Source organism: Natator depressus, chromosome 1 (genome assembly GCF_965152275.1).
Source record: "Natator depressus isolate rNatDep1 chromosome 1, rNatDep2.hap1, whole genome shotgun sequence".
Taxonomy (NCBI): domain Eukaryota; kingdom Metazoa; phylum Chordata; order Testudines; family Cheloniidae; genus Natator; species Natator depressus.
In genome coordinates, this window is record NC_134234.1 from 260,840,916 (window position 1) to 260,860,911 (window position 19,996).

At 47.5% G+C, this 19,996-nt stretch overlaps 1 protein-coding gene across 1 annotated transcript; it reads right to left on the bottom strand.

Annotated features, from left to right (window-relative positions):
• Positions 1–3,653: 3,653 nt before the first annotated feature.
• Positions 3,654–14,187, bottom strand: DDX47 (DEAD-box helicase 47). The gene is made up of 12 exons (XM_074950452.1): positions 14,065–14,187; positions 12,984–13,077; positions 11,253–11,441; positions 10,386–10,457; positions 9,681–9,799; positions 8,692–8,763; positions 8,103–8,219; positions 7,804–7,950; positions 7,352–7,489; positions 5,702–5,772; positions 5,349–5,478; positions 3,654–5,234 (listed from the first exon to the last, which is right to left on the bottom strand). Exons 1-12 carry the CDS (start codon positions 14,131–14,133, stop codon positions 5,103–5,105), a joined length of 1,350 nt encoding a protein of 449 aa, XP_074806553.1. The 5' UTR covers positions 14,134–14,187; the 3' UTR covers positions 3,654–5,102.
• Positions 14,188–19,996: the final 5,809 nt, after the last annotated feature.

The window sequence follows — 19,996 nt, forward strand, 5'->3', positions numbered from 1 at the left end:
TTGGAGGCCTTTGAGGGTATATCTACACCAGGGGTGGGCAAACTTTTTGGTCTCAGGGCCACATTAGGTTTCCGAAATTGTACGGAGGGCCGCTTAAGGGAGGCTGTGCCTCCCCCCAACAGCCAGGCGTGGTGTGGCGTGGCCCAGACCCCAACCCCTATCCGACCCCCCTGCTTCTTGCCCCCTGATGGCCCCCCTGGGACTCCTGCCCCATCCAACCCTCTGTCCCCTGACAGCCGCCCCCCCCCCCGGGACTCCTGCCCCATCCATGCCCCCCCACTCCCTGTCCCCAACTGCCCCCTCCAACCCACCTTCTTCCTGACTGCCCCCACAGGACCCCTGCCCCCACTCAACCCCTGTTGCTCACCCTTTGACCGCCCCACCCCCTGACCACCACCCCAAACTCCCCTGCCCTCTATCCAACCCCCCCCCCCGCTCACTGCCCCCCTTACCGCGCTGCCTGGAGCACCGGTGGCTGGCAGCTCTGCAGCTGCGCTGCCCAGAGCACCAGGACAGGCAGCCGCACCGCCCGGCTGGAGCCAGCCACCGTGCCACACAGAGCACCGGGTCTGGCCACGGCTCTGCCGCCCAGAGCATGGCACCAGCGGCGCAGTGAGCTGAGGCTGCGGGGGAGGGGGAACAGCAGGGGAGGAGCCGGGGGCGAGCCTCCCAGGCCAGGAACTCAGGGGCCAGGCAGGAGGGTCCCGTGGGCCATAGTTTGCCTACCTCTGATCTACACAGCAATTAAACACCCAGGGCTGGCCTGTGTTAGCTGACTCAGGCTCGCACGGAATCAGGCTCTTGGGGCTGTAAAATTGTGGTGTAGATGTTCAGGCTAGGGCTTTAGCCTGGGCTTTGGGACCCTGTGAGGGGAAAGGATCCCATAGCCTGGGCTCCAGCCCTAGCCTCAACATCTACACTGCCATTTTACGGACCTGCAGCCCGATTCCTAGGAGCCTGAGTCAGCTGACATGTGCCTGGTGTGGGTGTCTAATTGCTGTATGGACATACTGGCAGTCACATATTGACCGGCAGGGCCAACCCTGCTTAGCTTGTGAGATCATAAACCAAGGTGGAACGCACACTTATAGGGGTGGAACACCTTAGGATAGCAATTCCCAGTCTTTTTTGTTAAAAGCTCCCTTACTCATGGGTGGATAAACACGCTCTCCCTCCCCACCCATCACCCTACACAGGTGCCAAGTTCCTATGGTTTCCTCTCCTTTTTCATTCCCCGCTCCCCTTCTCTTTATTCCGGGTGGTTATTTTCAGTTTACTCCCTTTACTCACTGGAAAGCTCCATGCTGACTGAGATGCTCTCACAGCGTTTGCGCCGGTGAGCTGCTATTTGATCCTACAGGCAGTCGTGCTAGAGATCACTGCAGCCGCAGGGAGAGAATGTCGATTTTAAGGACATTTTCAGTAGGGGAAATCAGTGGATTCAGGGTCATACAACTCTTGCTCATCACCATTACTCTTCTTTTGCCCCAGCCCCTGTGACTAGTCTGGAATCTCCAACATCGGGAAGCCATGTTTTAAACATTGTCTCTGTAAGGAAGTAGCAGGAAGCACGGAGCACTGGGAATGTCTCACACCTCCTGGGAATACAGAACCATGAAAACATTTTTGCCAGGGCAGAGGCAGTACTATTTTTAATGGCCAGAAGAGACGAAGACTCTCATTGCCTTCTCATACCATACTAATATTTAGAACGGACGATAAGAGGATTATGCAACAAACATGCTAATCAGCACGAGTTTGGCAGAGCTGGCTGTTAAGTCACGAGTGATAAAGCTAATAGGTTGGCAGCTCACTAATGAGCCCAAAAAACAATTTACACGCCAGGTGTAGGGTAGCTTTTAAAAAGCTGGGTTTTTTTAAAATCTATTCCTCCATCTGCAAAGCCAGGGTTAATTACCATTAGTTCAACTGTGTAGGGCTTAGGGAGAAAGAGTTTATCATTGTGTAGCAATGTGTTATATGGGCCGCAGGTTGAGAACCACAGTGCCCCCCTCGCCCAGAGACCCCTCAGAGGAGGGCCAGGAGCAGAGCCCTGTTACACTGGGCACAGGACCCAAGCCCCACTGGGCACCAAGGACCCCTGATGCAGGGCCAGGAGCGGAGTCCCACGTAAAACCTGGGGGGTGCACCAGAAGCTCCCCACTCCCATAGTTCCACCTATGCTGACCAGTGCCCCGTACCCCCTCATACCCAGAGCCTCCCCACAGACCTCCCCAAAGCCCTACTCTCCCACACCCTGCAGCATTCACAGACCCACTGCTGACAGAAGCACTCCAGCAGGGCTGCCTGCCACTGTCTCCCCCCCGTTGGTCCTGGCCCCTGCCAGGCCGGAGGAGGAAATTTTGATTTTTTTTTAGTGCACAGCTGTGTGCTAACTAGGCTGCATGCGGCCCATGGGTTGAGAACCACTCGTTTAAAGCTTTTAAAAGGGAAGGAGCACCTAGTGGTTAGAGTACCAGCATGGGTTGTTTTCACTGTTCCACCACACAATTCCTATGAAGCTTGGTGCAAATCACCACTCAGGGTCTGTTACCACAAACAACTAGATGGCAGCAAGCTGGGTGACCGTTCTTTTGCACCTTGCAGATGTTTGTTAATGTGCTTTCTCAAAAAGAACTACTAGATCGAAGTGCTGTAAGGAGCTGTTACATACCAGCAGGGTACCCACAAAAAGACTGTGGCAGGCTGATGGGGGGTAGAATCACATCCATCTTCCTGTGGGCTAATTGTTCCTGTAAACAAGCCCTTAGTCTGTGCTTCAATTCCCCAATTTGATAATGGGGATAACAGCACTTCCCTACCTCACAGAGGTGTTGTGAAGGCTAACTCTATCATTGTAGTAGAACATAGCTTTTATATGAACATACCCCCATATCTCAATGTCTGTACTTTGACCTGTTAACCTTTTACCCCCAATCGGGGATATTGCAGATTATGTATTCCTTATGCCACCCGTTCCTAAACCGAACTTCGCACCCCTTGATAATCTGTACCTTATTCCCTGATAACCAGAAACTTCTGTGCTTAAACTCTGTCCAGTTTTCTTATTATTTTAACATCTTAATAAAATTATTAAATCTGATCACCAAAAAGTCTTTAAATGAGTACTTAAGATAGTTTTAGGTAAATTTGTACATAAGATCACAGACTTAAAGTCCAGTATCCTGAGCTGTTCCTGAGACAGCAACAAATGCTTGAAGTCCCACTGAAAGTGTGAAACACTCCTTTACAATGACATAATGCTCTTATGTCTAGCCCTGATGAGTTACAAGCTGTCACACTTACACAGGCTTCAACCAAGTGATAGAATTCTACTCTTTTGGGAGGGAGTGGACTCGAGAATTTGGCGGTGCACATCCATTTGAAGCTGCTTGGATGTTTGGTATGAGTAAGTTTCTATTGCAATTGACCAGGATAAATAGCTGGTAAGGCAGTCAAGGTTAATGATAAATATTATGCATCAGATGACCACCACCTTAGGCCTCTGTTTATATTACAGGCAATAGAGCTTGTCAACGATTTGACAGAAGTATTGTTGGAAAATGCTATTTAATGTAAACTGAAATTTTGCAGGAATATGTTTGAGCTTGATGAACTTTCACAAGAAAGTTAGAACACTTGCTTTTGATAAACACTTTTACCTTAACTATCCCTGGCTTTTATATATTATATTTCATATTTAATGTTTTGACATTAACTGGTAATAAATCAGTTTTTCAGAATTTTTAGATTTCAAAATGTTCGCTTCTCCTTCCCATTCAGAACCCCCTCCGCCAAGCATCCGCATTTCTAGGGGAAAGGAAATTCTTGCTTCTGACCAGCTCGGACAGACACTTTATAAACCACCCAGACAGCAGAATTATTCAGTTGCCTGAGGAGGTGGCATGTTTTAGAAAGTAACTGAAGAGCACCCTTACAGGGCATATTAGCATTGGTTTACTACGCGTGGGAATTAGAACCAGACTGCTCGTGTACTGAAAAGGAAGTTGAATTCTTTCTTCTACTTTTCACAAAAAGGTTCGCTTGCTTCTTATAGTCTACTAAGCTCAGAAGCAATACACAAAAGAAGCACTATTGGGATAGAGAAGAAGAGCCAGAAATAGAACATCAGATAAGGATCCATTACCATTCCGCCAGCATAAAGGGCTTCGCTGCTTGACTGTGTAACACTGCCCCCTAGCGTTGGCTCTCAGGTACTACAGGAGTCAGTGGCTACTAGTGGGAGCACAGAAAGCCATATGCGTAAGTCTCTGCCCACAGCCACTGCCAGCCTCTCTCTATTTTCGTGGCATTTCTCCTCCAGTAGCAGTAGACTGTATGAAGTCACTGCAATGTCTGGAACACCAGACGGCTGCCACAGAAAGCATGGTGATAGCATATGCTGAGTTGACTTCACAGTAAGGGTGTGGGCGGAGAAGATGACCTACATGGGCGGGAAACCCCTTAAAACAGGTAACTTTGAAAGTTAGCAGAAGTGGCACAATAAGTTATAATACACGGAAAAGCAAACTGATTTGTGGTTAAGCAAAATATATTTGGAGTTTTTGCCCCAGCATGAGTGTCTGTTCAAGGCGAGAACCCCATCCTGGAGCGTCATATGCATACCCTGGAAAATGTAGGGTGCTTTTCAGTTTTCTTCTTCCTTTCAACTGTCTTATAAAGAGGCACTCGCTGAGGTTTGGATGATGAGTGATAATAGGCTGCAGCATGATTGGGGGGAAAAGTGTCCATATGGCAACATTTCACATTTAACCCCTATAAAAATGGGCTTTGCCAGGAGACTGCTGCTTCCAGGTCCAGGGGACAGTCCAGCTGCAGGAGATGACTCCCTCTTACAGCCCAGCATTAGAACTGATACCAACCCTCGGTAGGACGATGGGTTCCAGCATACTACTAGGGTGCAGGTTCAGCCTATGACCAAAGACAGTGTTGGCGACTCAAACATGATGGAAAAATCTCTTTCCAACGGCCTGCCGTTTACAAGTGTAGTTCTGGAGGCTTCTGATTTGATGGAAATACTGTGTGGTAGGTACCGCCCCAGCCCATGTAAACTCAAAGGGGACAGACGTTTAAGTATCTGGCTAACGGGCTTTCCTTTTCTTCATTTTTCCACCAGCCACCTTGTTCCTGACACCTGTAGCTCCCTCTGTGTCATCGTCATCATTGGCCTCATCCCGGGATCGCTTCTTTTTCTCTCCCTGCTCCCGCAACTCCTGAAAAAACAAAAACAAAAAAACCCCCCACAAGGTGAGCAATCGCTCGAACTCTCCACATTCAGAGAGAAATTCAGGGCAATGGAGACAGATAAGGGATAAAGTGAAACATACCATACGAGCAAATCTCTGGGCTTCAGCCACACGCTCAGTTAGCATCATGACCTCCTCCTCCTGTGTCGGGAATACAGGCAGCTTCTTGCCAATGAGGTGCTCAATGCGCTGGAATAGTTCCACATCGTACCTGGTAAAATGAAAGCCCGTACAGATCAGTCTTCCCAGGAATACTTTGGTTCCCTTTAGCCACAGCCTCCACCCAGAGCCAGCCAGATGTACGTGGTTCCTATCAAAGCTCACCACACTGAACCCTGTCTGCTCCTCAGGGCAAAAAAAGATGCTCTCTACTCATGCAGGAGGAGGACAGGTGCGCCTGGATGGAAGAGGCAGCACACCCTGATGTTACTTACTGAGTGACAAAGGTGATGGATTTGCCAGACCGCCCAGCTCGAGCTGTCCTCCCCACGCGGTGAATGTAATCCTGAAAGCAAATATCTCAGTCAGCAACAGGATGTACTCTGCCCAATACTGAACTGAAAACAGCCCCTGGTAGCGCGCTCTGTGCCCAAGTATACTGCGGCCCCACAAGCAGCAGGGTAAATGGCTATGCATGGAGGACTATGCATTTCCCTAGGACAAAACAGAAGCCATGAGGGAGGGGAGAAACAATGATCAGAATTTATGCTCAAAGGAGTAGCATGTGTAGCTCCCTGAAAATTGAGGGGGACAGTGAAAGCAGCTCTCTAGTTTGTTCTCTGGTATTAACCCATCTCTGGATTATGGTATAGGCCTATAACAGTGCCCCTCTTCATTTTTTCTTTTTCTGACAGTCAGTCAATTGCACTGCCAAATCTGCAGGACAAAATTAAATCATGATATAAATAAGGTGAACTATCAAGACATTTTTGGGTGCAATCTGTTGGATTGTGGAATGGTCTACGGGAAGTGGAAGTTCCATTGCTAAGGTAATTTAATACTAGACAAAAGCTCTGGAGAACATACAGTGGGAAACAGCCTTGAGTGGGCAAGACTAACTGGATCTGAAGTCTCCAAACTGATCTGAGGAGCACTTGCTGGTTATACGGTCCTAACTCATTTCCTCAACCGCACTAAGGCAGATAAAAATACTTCAGCCACTTTTCTATACCTGCGCCATTGGCTTGTCACATGATTGCAAGAAATAAGAGGGGAAGAGGTCTGAGACAGTGAATTGCAAGGGGAGGTGTCCACACATAACTATGAAGATATGGGCCACTTTTGATAAATCCTGGACTAGATGACCTAATAGGTCTATTACCCCAATCTACCTGTAGTCTTTTCATAATTTAAGATCTTCAAGAACAGGGACTATGTCCATTTTATTTGTTTGCAGTGTCTAGTACACCACAATCATTACAGGAAACAATAGTCAGTTTTAATTTCTAGAATACTGAATATTGTTTACCTAATAGCAGGTCTTGAGCTACGTGTTAGTCTTAACAAGGGATGCCATCAATTTGAAAGGTCACATCTGATAATGCTATGCCTTCCATAGAGAGACGTCCTAAGATTTTAACAACTTTTCAGGTTCAGTAAAGTGTCTGTTTCAGTTTGATAAATTCGTACATTTTCACAGCACTCTAGTCTAGTCAGTTTCTCCCTTGCAAAGAGAATCATTATGAATACAGAAGAGAAAAACCCTAACACTAACTGACAAAAAAAAAATCGCAACATATAGAAACTGGAATCATTTTAAATTGGACCGTTTCCCAAGATTAAAGTTTATATTTTCCCTTTAGCATGATACAACAGAAACTGGAATTTATCCCCCTGGCCCTCTCCCCATGCACAGAGAAAGCATCCCAATTTATCATGCCCCTGCTCTGCAGTACACACCAATGTACCCAAAAAGCAACACCAAGTAAAAACATCACCACAGAAAAGACATGGTACAGCTTCATCTAGACGAGTGAACTACGAGCTCCAGTCAGCAGAGGAGAAAGTCTTCTGTAGTGAGCTTCGGTGATCAATCTTAAGCCTCAGGTGATAGGAACCCTCTGTTATCAAGATGAGTATCTCACCTTGGAATGTGTGGGAATATCAAAATTTATCACAACATCCACATGTGGGATGTCCAGACCTCTGCTTGCAACATCTGTAGCCAGCAGAATGGAACGGGCCTTGGCCTTGAACTTGTTCAGGGACCCCAGTCGCTTATTCTGTGGTAGTAGAAAGAAAAATAAAGAAACCAGTTTATAACTTGAAAGTTAAGGAATCAAACAGCAAGAGACTGAACCTACTCTTGTTAAACGATTGTTATCCTTCTGTATACAGAAAGATTAGGAGATTAAGCTTTCACCTGGGACAACTGATACTGGTACACTGGAATTTGGTGGCTGCATGAGCGTTAATTAAGTTCTAGGGAGCCAGCACTACACATGTATGGTCTCTTTCCTCTCGGAGATGGTCATGACACTGTGACACATCCTCATCTCATATACACCTACACAGCAAGGGTGGGATAGGCTGCTACCTGACTCATCTGTCCATGGAGGGGTATGGCAGTGAAACCCAAGTTGCGGAGCAGGAGAGCTGTCCTTTGAGTGTTGTTGCAGGTACTGCAGAATATCATGAAGGAGTTCCCAGCCAGTTCATTCAGGATATAAACCAGGTAACTGTCCTGCAAGGATCAACAAACACGGCAGTGGTACAGACGACATGAGAGCAAAGGGCAACTTCAACCATGAGCCAGAGAAGGTGGGAAAGAGCAGGAGAGTAACTATGAAGGAGGAGCAAGAATGGCTTTGAGGATGGGGAGAGAAGAGGCATTACCTTGAATTTGGAGGGGATGAAAATATAATGCTGTTGCAGTTTTTCAACTGTCTGGTATTTGGAGGAAACAGCACATTTAACAGGGTCCTTCAGTGCAGCACGCTGGAGCTTTTGCACCTGAATGAAGAATCAAAATAAATTGGTATTAGCAAGATGCTAATCCTCCAGCAACATGGCTCTAAGGCTACGTCTACACTACGAGCTAGGAGCACGATTCCCCTACTTGTGTACAGGTGCTAGCTCTCAAGACTGTGAGAGCATGAACGGCAGTGTAGCCACAGTAGCACTGGTAGTGGAGGCACGGCTGGGCCGTGCCAAGTATGTACTCACCAGTTTCAGGCAGATTTGTACTCGGCACGGCTAAGCCATTCCTTCACTGCTATGCCACTGTTTATACTGGTGCTAGCTCAATGACAGCTAGCACGAGGGAGCATACATACACGAGCAGGGGAATCACATCCCTAACTCCCAGTGTAGATGTAGCCTTAGGGAGGAGGAAAGGGGAGTAGAAACATCTATCAGATAATCCATTACCCCTTCCCCCACTTTCAACGCACACAGGCTGATCTGAGAAAAGTTATGCGCTCACCTTCTTGGTCATGGTGGCAGAAAAGAGGAATGTCCTCCTGTCTCGGGGAATCACTTTTAGGATCTTATCCACCTGTAAAAGAAAGAGGGAGGAGGCAAAACCTGCTATTGAGGCACAGCAGAAGTCAAGACATGTGCCCCTTCAAGTGAGTGTTCCAAGCAGAGAATGCAGAGAACATATGAACACAGGGCCATATGCTAATCTGTCTGATATGGGAGGAGTGGCCATCCCAATAAACCCCTTCCTTCTTTTAGGAGAGCCATATAAAATGAAGCTTCATTGTGGACTGGGACACCTAGACAGTCACCATGGACTCCAAAAGTCAATAGGCAGTATATCTGCAGGAGTGCATATATCAGCATGTGCACCTAATAAGGAACAACAAGAGAAACATTTAGAGAAGAATCCAACAGAATTTAACAGAGATTAGATCATTTCTAAAGTGTTTAAACCATTGTGTAGAATTTAAGAGCGAATTCTATGGGATGTTAAAAGTTCAATATAATTTACTATTAAGTTCTGTGGGATAGTTTAATAAAGCTACAGCAAGATCTTATTTTCTATTACAGCGGTTCTCAAACTTCATTGCACTGCGACCCCCTTCTGACAACAAAAATTACTACACAACCCCAGGAGGAGAGACCAAAGCCTGAACCTGCCCAAGCCCTGCCACCCCAGGGGGGTGGGAAGGCAAAGCTGAAGCCCAAGGGCTTCAGTCCAGGTTGGGGGCCTGTAACCTGAGCCCTGCTGCCCCGAATAGTGGGGCTTGGGCACCAGCTTCAGCCCCAGGCCCCAGCAAGTCTAATGCCAGCCATGGCGACCCCATTAAAATAGGGTGGCGACCCACTTTGGGGCCTGATCCACAGTTTGAGAACCGCTGTTCTGTTAAGTCTTATAGACATTTAGAATAGTTTCCTTAAGATTGTATTGATTTCATCTGTTAAATTCTATAGGACTTTTCCTTTAGGGCAGGTAATCATAGGCCTCACCTCTGTCTCAAAATCCATGTTGAGGATCCGGTCAGCTTCATCCATAACCAGGTACTTAAGAGCTCGCAAGTTGAAACCTTTCGTGTTCTCCAGATGGTCAATCAGACGGCCAGGTGTTGCTACCAACAGACAATCAAAAAGAAAGATAAAGGTGACAGCAATGGGAAAAATGCCCCAGTATGCAGTCCACATAAGGAGGGAAGAGGCACCGCAAGTGAGGAGGGCGGGACTCTGCTACAGAGTTGGCGTCTTTTGCTTAAGATTGTAAAGGCAGCCACAGCAAGGCGGAGCTGTGCTGGGAACTGAAGGTGGCTTGGTGAGAAGCCAAAGCAGACTGATTTTCCCTGGAGGGAAGAGTTCCTGTATGCCAGAGCTGTCTTAAAATGAGGACCACCAGACCAGGCCTTCCAAGGGAAAAAGTGGGCCAGATCAGAGGCATCCTGAGAAGAGCTCTAGGTCATGGTGGTTGAGTTCCTAGGGGAGAACGGGAGACCAGTCGCAAGGCAACTTGGCTGGACAATTTTGAGTTGAGCTTGCATTGCATCCACTGTTCCTTCTTCAAAGCCAAGAGGAACACACTGAGGTTACACTCATTGCTCCCTCCAGACACATACAGGCACTTCTGACAACCAACACCGCCATTCTGCATTCCTTAGGATGCCTGTGATCTTATTACAAGCATCACTCTACATGTGGATTTCTTACCAATTATAACATGGGGCTTCTTGGCTAAAGTCAGAGCCTGTGACATCATGTCAATTCCACCCACAATAACCGCTGTGGGGAAAAAGAAAGGCAGAGTGAGTCCCTCTGAACAGAACCAGTACAAGCCACCACTATAACCAACAATCTACCTAGTCCGGTTCCTTCTCAAATCCACCCACAACTTATGTATAGGAATTAAAAGCCACTTATCTTAATAAGAATTCCCTTTAATTTCATTTTGGCATCCCTGACCAGTAACTGTCTTCCCTTAGATATCCTAATCCAGATTTCAAGTCCCCAGATCATTTACTGTCATGGACCGATGTTTTCCACGGTCACAAAGCTAGCTGCAAAATCCCCCCTCGTGCTACTAAGTTTAGCTGCAAATCTGTGCACTCATTCAGAGTTCCTAGCCCTTATGGTCGCAAACTAAACCTTAAAACATCAGTTTGAATATGGAACTGATGCAGGGAGTCTGCAAAGAAAGCCTGATGGGTGTGAACTCCCCTATCCAGTTCATTAGGGTGATGACTCATATTTATGGCCGACAATCTAACATGTGGTTACGGGTGATCCTCCCCACTTCCCTCTTGGGAAATGTCCACTGCCTTGATGTACACCTCAGAGAGGACAGATTGCTCCATGCTCTTTCACACGGAAAGGTGATATACCACCACCACAAATACTACCCCCTCACCAATGTTCCTTTCCCAACCCCACTCCCACGCTCTATTCCTCTATCTCCCCTCATTCCATACTCTCTACTCCCTTCCTTACAGTTCAACAGCTTTCTTCTACTCCCTCAAATTTTCACACAGTAACATCCAAATACTGTACAATTCTGAGGCCCGTTAGAAGGCCACTCACCACTCTGGACACCAATGGAGGATCCAAGAGCTTCAAACTGCTCTGAGATCTGGAAGGCGAGCTCTCGGGTTGGTGTGAGGACAAGAGCAAAGAAGCGTTGGGGTGTTTCCAGCAGCGTCTGCAGGATGGGCAAAGCAAAGGCTCCTGTTTTTCCAGAGCCTGTCTCTGCCAGCCCAATGATATCCCGGCCTACAAGGGGAAAGGTGGAGGCAAAAGACTGTGATACTAGAGCCTAGAAAGAGAGAGGCCCTCCCAGCATCGTAAGAAAAGAGAACCCTATAATGAGATTTGAGAGACCTGTACCAGCAAGTATTCACAGGATTGAGAAAAGAAGGGGTGCAAGCACACAGCACCCGAACAGGGAGCTTCCACAGATCTCTGCAGCGTTTAAACATGGTTTTATTTCTATGCAACTGTTAACTTGAATGTCACAGTCCCTTTCATTTTCCCCACTAGGTTCCAAGCAGCATACAGCTTGTCTTAGAACGTCAGGTCACAAACCCTCACTTTACATTTCACTAAATCCAACCATTTTATACACCATTCCCCTCATATGTTTAAATATGTCTAAAAAATTCATCAGTCATGAAGTGACAAAGGTAAGGAAAATCTGGTCCAATTTTAGACACGTTCCATGGCTTGGGAGCCTTGCTGTAGCAGTACCAACCTTGCTTTTGCCAAGATACCAGCTGTTCCGAGCCACATGTTAAAATAACCCCAATCCTTGCCTTCAACAAGGAAAGTTCCTAAAGTGTAACTAATTTTAGGAGTACTAATACCTAAATGTGGCTTTTATTCAAATGCACCTGTCAATATGTAAGTAATAGGACAAGACAAACACTGAAAAAAATAACTCACATTTTAAAACATGTTATTGAATTGTCTTCCTATCCCCAATAGAATTCACTTTATGAATATTCTAGTGAATGAGTTTAGTGACAGGAATGTTAGCTAAAAACATAATTGAAATCAGCAATTACAGGATGTTCACAGAAAGCCATTTTGGATGAGCAATTATTCACTCTGGAAAGTCTGATTCTAAGATACACCTTCTTTTAAGCAGAGAGCAGAAATGTACCATGCATCTATTAGGGACATAAAAGGTTAACCAACCATAACCGTTAACCCCTAACCTGCGCCAGGCCAGCAGGAGGGACCTTGGTTAATCAGTTAAACGATATAATTTTAATCGTTTAACCGGTTAACTTTTTAAATGATATTTACATCCCTAGCATCTATGTGACTAATCAGAACAGTTGAAATGTCAAATATTCACTACAAACTGTTAATGAAGTTGCTACAGAGCAAGATTTATTTACTGGCATTAACTGGAAAACAGTTTTGAGAAAATCATGATATGCACTAATATTTTGCAAAAAGGAAAAACAAAATTTGCTGAATTATGTGCTATGAATTTTTCATCCAGCTCCATTAAACAGCATGTTTACCCAATGCCATATTTTAATAGTGCACTTCAAAGGTAAACGACAATACAGGGAGTGAGGAATGCTGTATCCATCTAATATCGCAGGGGAGTTTAGGGAGACAGACTGTCAGATCTGAACTAGAATCTGGACAGGATACAGTGTAAACATTCATACTCCTGTGGAGAGTGAAGCATTGTCTTCAATCATTTCAAGAATTAGAGAACCCTACAAGATTCACCCATATTAAGTCTACACCCTTCTTTCCACACCTGTTCGTGGAAACAGACAAGCAGACTCTGCTCACCTTGGAGAGCCACAGGAATAGCCTCAACTTGAATTTTAGTTGGTGTCTTCCATCCCAACTGGTCACAAGTTTCACACAGTACATCTGTTACTCCCTGAGAGTGAAAGAAAAAAGGGGACAAACATCAACAAATGGCCAACTACCACCAAGCCAGCCAATCAAATGAAGCTAAGTCCCTCCCAGCCAGACTCCAACCCACTCAACCCCTGGACACTCAATGCTGCAGCCACAAACTGTGGGGATCGCTTTTAAGGAAATCCCTCAACTTTAAAAAAAGAAGTCACAAATCTGCCTGAAAAAACACACATTTTTTTCCAATTCATGCATTTCACAGCACTTTGTATACAACCAGTTGCATTTCCCCATGTCTTCCCTGTTACTTGGCTGTTTTTTTTTCCCCATGTAGAAACAGGGCAGAGAAAAACATTTAAGAACAGCCTAAAGTGAGTTTAAAAGAGAAAAGTTACCTGGGAGCAGAGGGCTAGGATAGGTATAGCATCTTCATCTACTTTAATAGCCATATTTTATGTTAATAGCATCTCTTTAGCTCTCCTATCAAGGGTAACTGAAGCCCCAAATGAAAGCTGGACACTTTGCCAGTTAATACCCCCCACTCCCTTCCAGGATACCCCTGACGCAGAGAGGCAAATAGTGCCAGCACAACAGGAGGGCTGTGTGTTCAGGTCCCACAGCAAGTGCTGGCACCAGGTCTCCTTTAAACGCTCCAAGATTAAGCAATAAGCAGCAAGACTCAGCAGGCGGGGAAGGGCACAGGGTGGCACCAGGCAGGCGGAACAGGAGGGCTCGCTTTGGTGCTTGGCCCCGAGGCCGCCCTCCCACCTGAGCACCGCAGAGTCTTCAGCGTGCGTCTCCTCCCCGCGCGCGGCGAGCCGGGGCCGGGCTGCGCGGTCCTTCCCGCCCCACAGATGGGGAAGGGAGACAGAGGGACGCGCCCCAGGGAGCCGAGCAGGGAACTGAACCAGGTTCCTAAGTCCCAGGGTCCAGAGCAGGGCGGACCCGGGCAGGAGACGCCGAGCCCAGGGGAGAAGGGTGCGGGGAGCTCGGTCTCTGGTTCTCTCACCAGGTCCTTGAAGCTCCGCAGCTCTTCCACCGCCTCCTCCGGCGCCCCGTGCTCCGCATCCGCCGCCATCTTGGGCTTCACCTTTGACCCCCCCCCACCGCGGGGAGCGCCGGGACATGTCGTTTCCCGAGGGGCGGCGCTTTCCAATGACGTCACATACGGTCTCCTGGGCGGTGGGAGAAAATCCGTCTCGAGGCACGGCCAATCGGACGCGGAGCATTGTGCGACTAGTTGTCCCCGCGCAGCGGGCCTCCAGCCAATCAGAGAGCGCAATGGGGCGGGGCGCGCTGCGCATGGGGCACGTGAGCCGCGTTCCTGCCTGGCTCTCGAGCGGTGCGTGTGATGATAATATGACGGCGGGGGGGGCGCTCTAGGAGCCAGTGTGGCCGCGCCGCCCTGCGCGTGTGCTGGGTGTGTGCGCGTGCGCGGGGGGAGGGCGTTACGTGTGGGGGTGAGTGTGTGTAGGGCGCAGTCATTGGGGAGCGGGGGGGTTACGTGGGGATCCCGCGGAGGGTCAAGCCCCGCTGGGGCGGGCGCTGATTTTGTGAGGGGCAACTCTGTCCCCCCAGGCGGAGCTGACCTTAGGCGTCTGCATCGGGGTGTGACCTCGCCGGCCTGGTCCGCCCTGCACCCGCCGCGCTAGCTCCTGCTGGTGGCTTTTTGCCACAGCCGGGGGCAGTAGCTCCGGGGAGGGTGTTACTGCCCGGGCGGGGCAGCGGGGTGTGAGCGCAAGGGTCGCCCGAGCATCACTATCCAGTTGCCCATAAAGTAGGTGAGAAAGGAAGCGGAGAGCTCAGCGGCGTCTCATTTTGGTGCTATCAGTGAATTGTGCTTGGCAGATTCCACCGTCCCCACCGATCCGTGGTGTTGTCAGAAGGCCAGAGGGGAAGAGCAAATCAGGACTCCTCGCCCTTCCCTCCAGAGCAGCAGGAGCTTGCTGTGCTCTGGTGATGGGTTGGGGTGAAAGGAGGAGAGATAACAGGGAGAAGACAGAAATACCAGGGAGGTGCTGAGGAAGACTCTTAATAGAGGCTCAAATTACATGTATATCCCAAATAATAATAAAAAAAGGGACCAAAAAGTGCCACGATGGCTAAACAACAGAGTAATAGAGGCAGTTTGTTGCAAAAAGGCATCCTTTAATAATTGGAAGTCAAATCTTTAGGAGCATAAAATTGGGTACGTCAAGTATCAAAGTGTAAGGCATGCCAATTCAGAATGTGAAGAGCAGCTATCTCAGGACAGGTTTCAGAGTAACAGCCATGTTAGTCTGTATTCGCAAAAAGAAAAGGAGTACTTGTGGCACCTTAGAGACTAACCAATTTATTTGAGCATGCTCAAATAAATTGGTTAGTCTCTAAGGTGCCACAAGTACTCCTTTTCTTTTTATCTCAGGACACAAACACTAAGAGCAACATTTTTGTAAGTACAGCAGAAACGGGAAGCCTGCCAAAAATCAGTTTAAAATAATTATTCTCAAATGAAATAGACTATAAGCAACAAAGGAAAATAAATATGTTATAGAATTCTATAACAGATTTGAAAGTAGCTATACTTGAACAAAAATAGGTCAGAAACGGACTTCAAAGAGAAACAGTAAAAATAAAATTCATTTGCAAATTTAACACCATTAATTTGGGCTTGAATAGGGACTGGGAGTGGCTGGCTTATTACAAAAGCAGCTTTGCCTTTCCTGGAATTGACACCTCCTCATCTATTATTGGGAGTGGACTACATCCACCCTGATCGAATTGGCCCTGTCAACACTGGTTCTCCACTTGTGAGGTAACTCCCTTCTCTTCATGTGCCAGTATATTTATGTCTGTATCTGTAATTTTCACTCCATGCATCTGAAGAAGTGGGGTTTTTACCCATGAAAGTTTATGCTCAAATAAATCTGTTAGTCTTTAAGGTGCCAAAGGAAAATAAAACATTCATAACTCATTTATTGGCATGAAGGGAAAAATAAAATCTTTGTTCATGGCATCTCTATTGAATATATTAAAATCCATGACAATATTCCATACAAATATAGGTGGGGAAAAAAGCCCCCAATTAATGTTTAGGGTTTATATTAATGAAAATTATCCTGATCATTGAAGATAAAGTAAGATAATCATAATAAAAACAAAACAACCCCCAGAGGCTCATCATAGTCCAGAAAGATCTACTTCTTGTAGTTGTAAATTACATGGAGTTTAGCAGGGTAAAATATAGCTATGGTATCTCTAGTGTAAATGTACTTAAATCTTCTTTCAGAGATTGAAACCTCATGCTTCTCACTTGTTTCAACGGAAACATCAGGGAAATAAAAAGTCTATGACCTTGATAAACAGTCTTCTTTCCGGAGAAGAATAGAAAACAATATCATTTTACATATTATTTCCTTTGCAGTAGCTTCATGTCATATGATAATGCAAGAGGGAGATAAGCAAAATGGCTTTTGTCTAGTTAATGCAGGCTCAATGCTTTCTCCAGTTAGTTCTTCAAATAACATTGGTAAAACTGCTAGAGATTCTCTCTGTCCCCTCTTAGGGTATGTCTACACTACGAAATTAGGTCGAATTTATAGAAGTCGGTTTTTTAGAAATCGTTTTTGTATATTCGAGTGTGTGTGTCCCCAAAGAAAATGCTCTAAGTGCATTAAGTGCATTAACTCGGCGGAGTGCTTCCACAGTACCGAGGCTAGAGTCGACTTCCGGAGCGTTGCACTGTGGGTAGCTATCCCACAGTTCCCGCAGTCTCCGCTGCCCATTGGAATTCTGGGTTGAGATCCCAATGCCTGATGGGGCTAAAACATTGTCGCGGGGGGTTCTGGGTACATATCATCAGGCCCCCATTCCCTCCCTCCCTCCGTGAAAGCAGCAGCAGACAATTGTTTCTTGCCTTTTTTCTTGAGTTACCTGTGCAGACGCCATACCACGGCAAGCATGGAGCCTGCTCAGGTAACCGTCACCGTATGTCTCCTGGGTGCTGGCAGATGTGGAACTGCATTGCTACAGAGCAGCAGCAACCCATTGCCTTGTGGCAGCAGATGGCGCAATAGGACTGGTAGCCGTCATCGTCATGTCCGAGGTGCTCCTGGCCATGTCGGCCAGGAGCACCTGGGCAGACATGGGCGCAGGGACTACATTACAAGTGACTTGACCAGGTCATTCTCTTTAGTCATGCAGTCAGTCCTATTGAACCATCTTATAGTGAGCAGGCAGGCGATACAGATTGCTAGCAGTCCTACTGTGCCGTCTTCTGCCGGGCAGGCAAGAGATGAGGATGGCTAACAGTCCTATTGTACCATCTTCTGCCAGGCAGGTAAGAGATGAGGATGGCTTGCAGTCCTTCTGCACTGTCTGCTGCCAGCCAAAGATGTAAAAGATAGATGGAGTAGATCAAAACAGGAAATAGACCAGATTTGTTTTGTACTCATTTGCCTCCCCAGCCCCCCCGTCTAGGGGACTCATTCCTCTAGGTCACACTGCAGTCACTCACAGAGAAGGTGCAGCGAGGCAAATCTAGCCATGTATCAATCAGAGGCCAGACCAACCTGCTTGTTCCAGTAAGAACAATTACTTAGGTGCACCATTTCTTATTGGAACCCTCCGTGAAGTCCTGCTTGAAATACTCCTTGATGTAAAGCCACCCCCTTTGTTGATTTTAATTCCCTGTAAGCCAACCCTGTAAGCCATGTCGTCAGTCGCCCCTCCCTCCATCAGAGCAACGGTAGACAATCGTTCCGCGCCTTTTTTCTGTGCGGACGCAAGCATGGAGGCCGCTCAGCTCACTTTGGCAATTAGGAGCACATTAAACACCACACGCATTATCCAGCAGTATATGCAGCACCAGAACCTGGCAGAGCGATACCGGGCGATGAGGTGACGTCCGCGCGGTCACGTGAGTGATCAGGACATGGACACAGATTTCTCTGAAAGCATGGGCCCTGCCAATGCATGCATCATGGTGCTAATGGGTCAGGTTCATGCGGTGGAACGCCGATTCTGGGCTCGGGAAACAGGCACAGATTGGTGGAACCGCATAGTGTTGCAGGTCTGGGACGATTCCCAGTGGCTGCAAAACTTTCACATGCGTAAGGGCACTTTCATGGAACTTTGTGACTTGCTTTCCCCTGCCCTGAAGCGCATGAATACCAAGATGAGAGCAGCCCTCACAGTTGAGAAGCGAGTGGCGATAGCCCTGTGGAAGCTTGCAATGCCAGACAGCTGCCGGTCAGTTGGGAATCAATTTGGAGTGGGCAAATCTACTGTGGGGGCTGCTGTGATGCAAGTAGCCAGTGCAATCACTGAGCTGCTGCTATCAAGGGCAGTGACCCTGGGAAATGTACAGGTCATAGTGGATGGCTTTGCTGCAATGGGATTCCCTAACTGTGGTGGGGCCATAGACGGAACCCATATCCCTATCTTGGCAGCGGAGCACCAAGCCGGCAAGTACATAAACCGCAAGGGGTACTTTTCAATAGTGCTGCAAGCTCTGGTGGATCACAAGGGACGTTTCACCAACATCAATGTGGGATGGCCAGGAAAGGTACATGACGCTCGCATCTTCAGGAACTCTGGTCTGTTTCAAAAGCTGCAGGAAGGGTCTTTATTCTCAGACCAGAAAATAACTGTTGGGGATGTTGAAATGTCTATAGTTATCCTTGGGGACCCAGCCTACCCCTTAATGCCCTGGCTCATGAAGCCGTACACAGGTAGCCTGGACAGTAGTCAGGAGCTGTTCAACTACAGGCTGAGCAAGTGCAGAATGGTGGTAGAATGTGCATTTGGACGTTTAAAGGCGCGCTGGCGCAGTTTACTGACTCACTTAGACCTCAGCAAAACCAATATTCCCACTGTTATTACTGCTTGCTGTGCGCTCCACAATATCTGTGAGAGTAAGGGGGAGACGTTTATGGCGGGGTGGGAGGTTGAGGCAAATCGCCTGGCTGCTGGTTATGCGCAGCCAAACACCAGGGTGGTTAGAAGAGCACAGGAGGGCACGGTACGCATCAGAGAAGCTTTGAAAACCAGTTTCATGACTGGCCAGGCTACGGTGTGAAAGTTCTGTTTGTTTCTCCTTGATGAAACCCACCGCCCCTTGGTTCACTCTTCTTCCCTGTAAGCTAACCACCCTCCCCTCCTCCCTTCGATCACCGCTTGCAGAGGCAATAAAGTCATTGTTGCTTCACATTCATGCATTCTTTATTCATTCATCACACAAATAGGGGGATGACTACCAAGGTAGCCCAGGAGGGGTGGTGGAGGAGGGAAGGAAAATGCCACACAGCACTTTAAAAGTTTACAACTTTAAAATTTATTGAATGCCAGCCTTCTGTTTTTTGGGCAATCCTCCGTGGTGGAGTGGCTGGTTGGCTGGAGGCCCCCCCACCGCATTCTTGGGCGTCTGGGTGAGGAGGCTATGGAACTTGGGGAGGAGGGCGGTTGGTTACACAGGGGCTGTAGTGGCAGTCTGTGCTCCAGCTGCCTTTGCTGGAGCTCAACCATACACTGGAGCATATTGGTTTGATTCTCCAGCAGCCTCAGCATTGAATCCTGCCTCCTCTCATCACACTGCCGCCACATTTGAGCTTCAGCCCTGTCTTCAGCCCGCCACTTACTCTCTTCAGCCCGCCACCTCTCCTCCTGGTCATTTTGTGCTTTCCTGCAGTCTGACATTATTTGCCTCCACGCATTCGTCTGTGCTCTGTCAGTGTGGGAGGACAGCATGAGCTCAGAGAACATTTCATCACGAGTGCGGTTTTTTTTCTTTCTAATCTTCACTAGCCTCTGGGAAGGAGAAGATCCTGTGATCATTGAAACACATGCAGCTGGTGGAGAAAAAAAAAAGGGACAGGGTATTTAAAAAGACACATTTTATAAAACAATGGCTACACTCTTTCAGGGTAAACCTTGCTGTTAACATTACATACATAGCACATGTG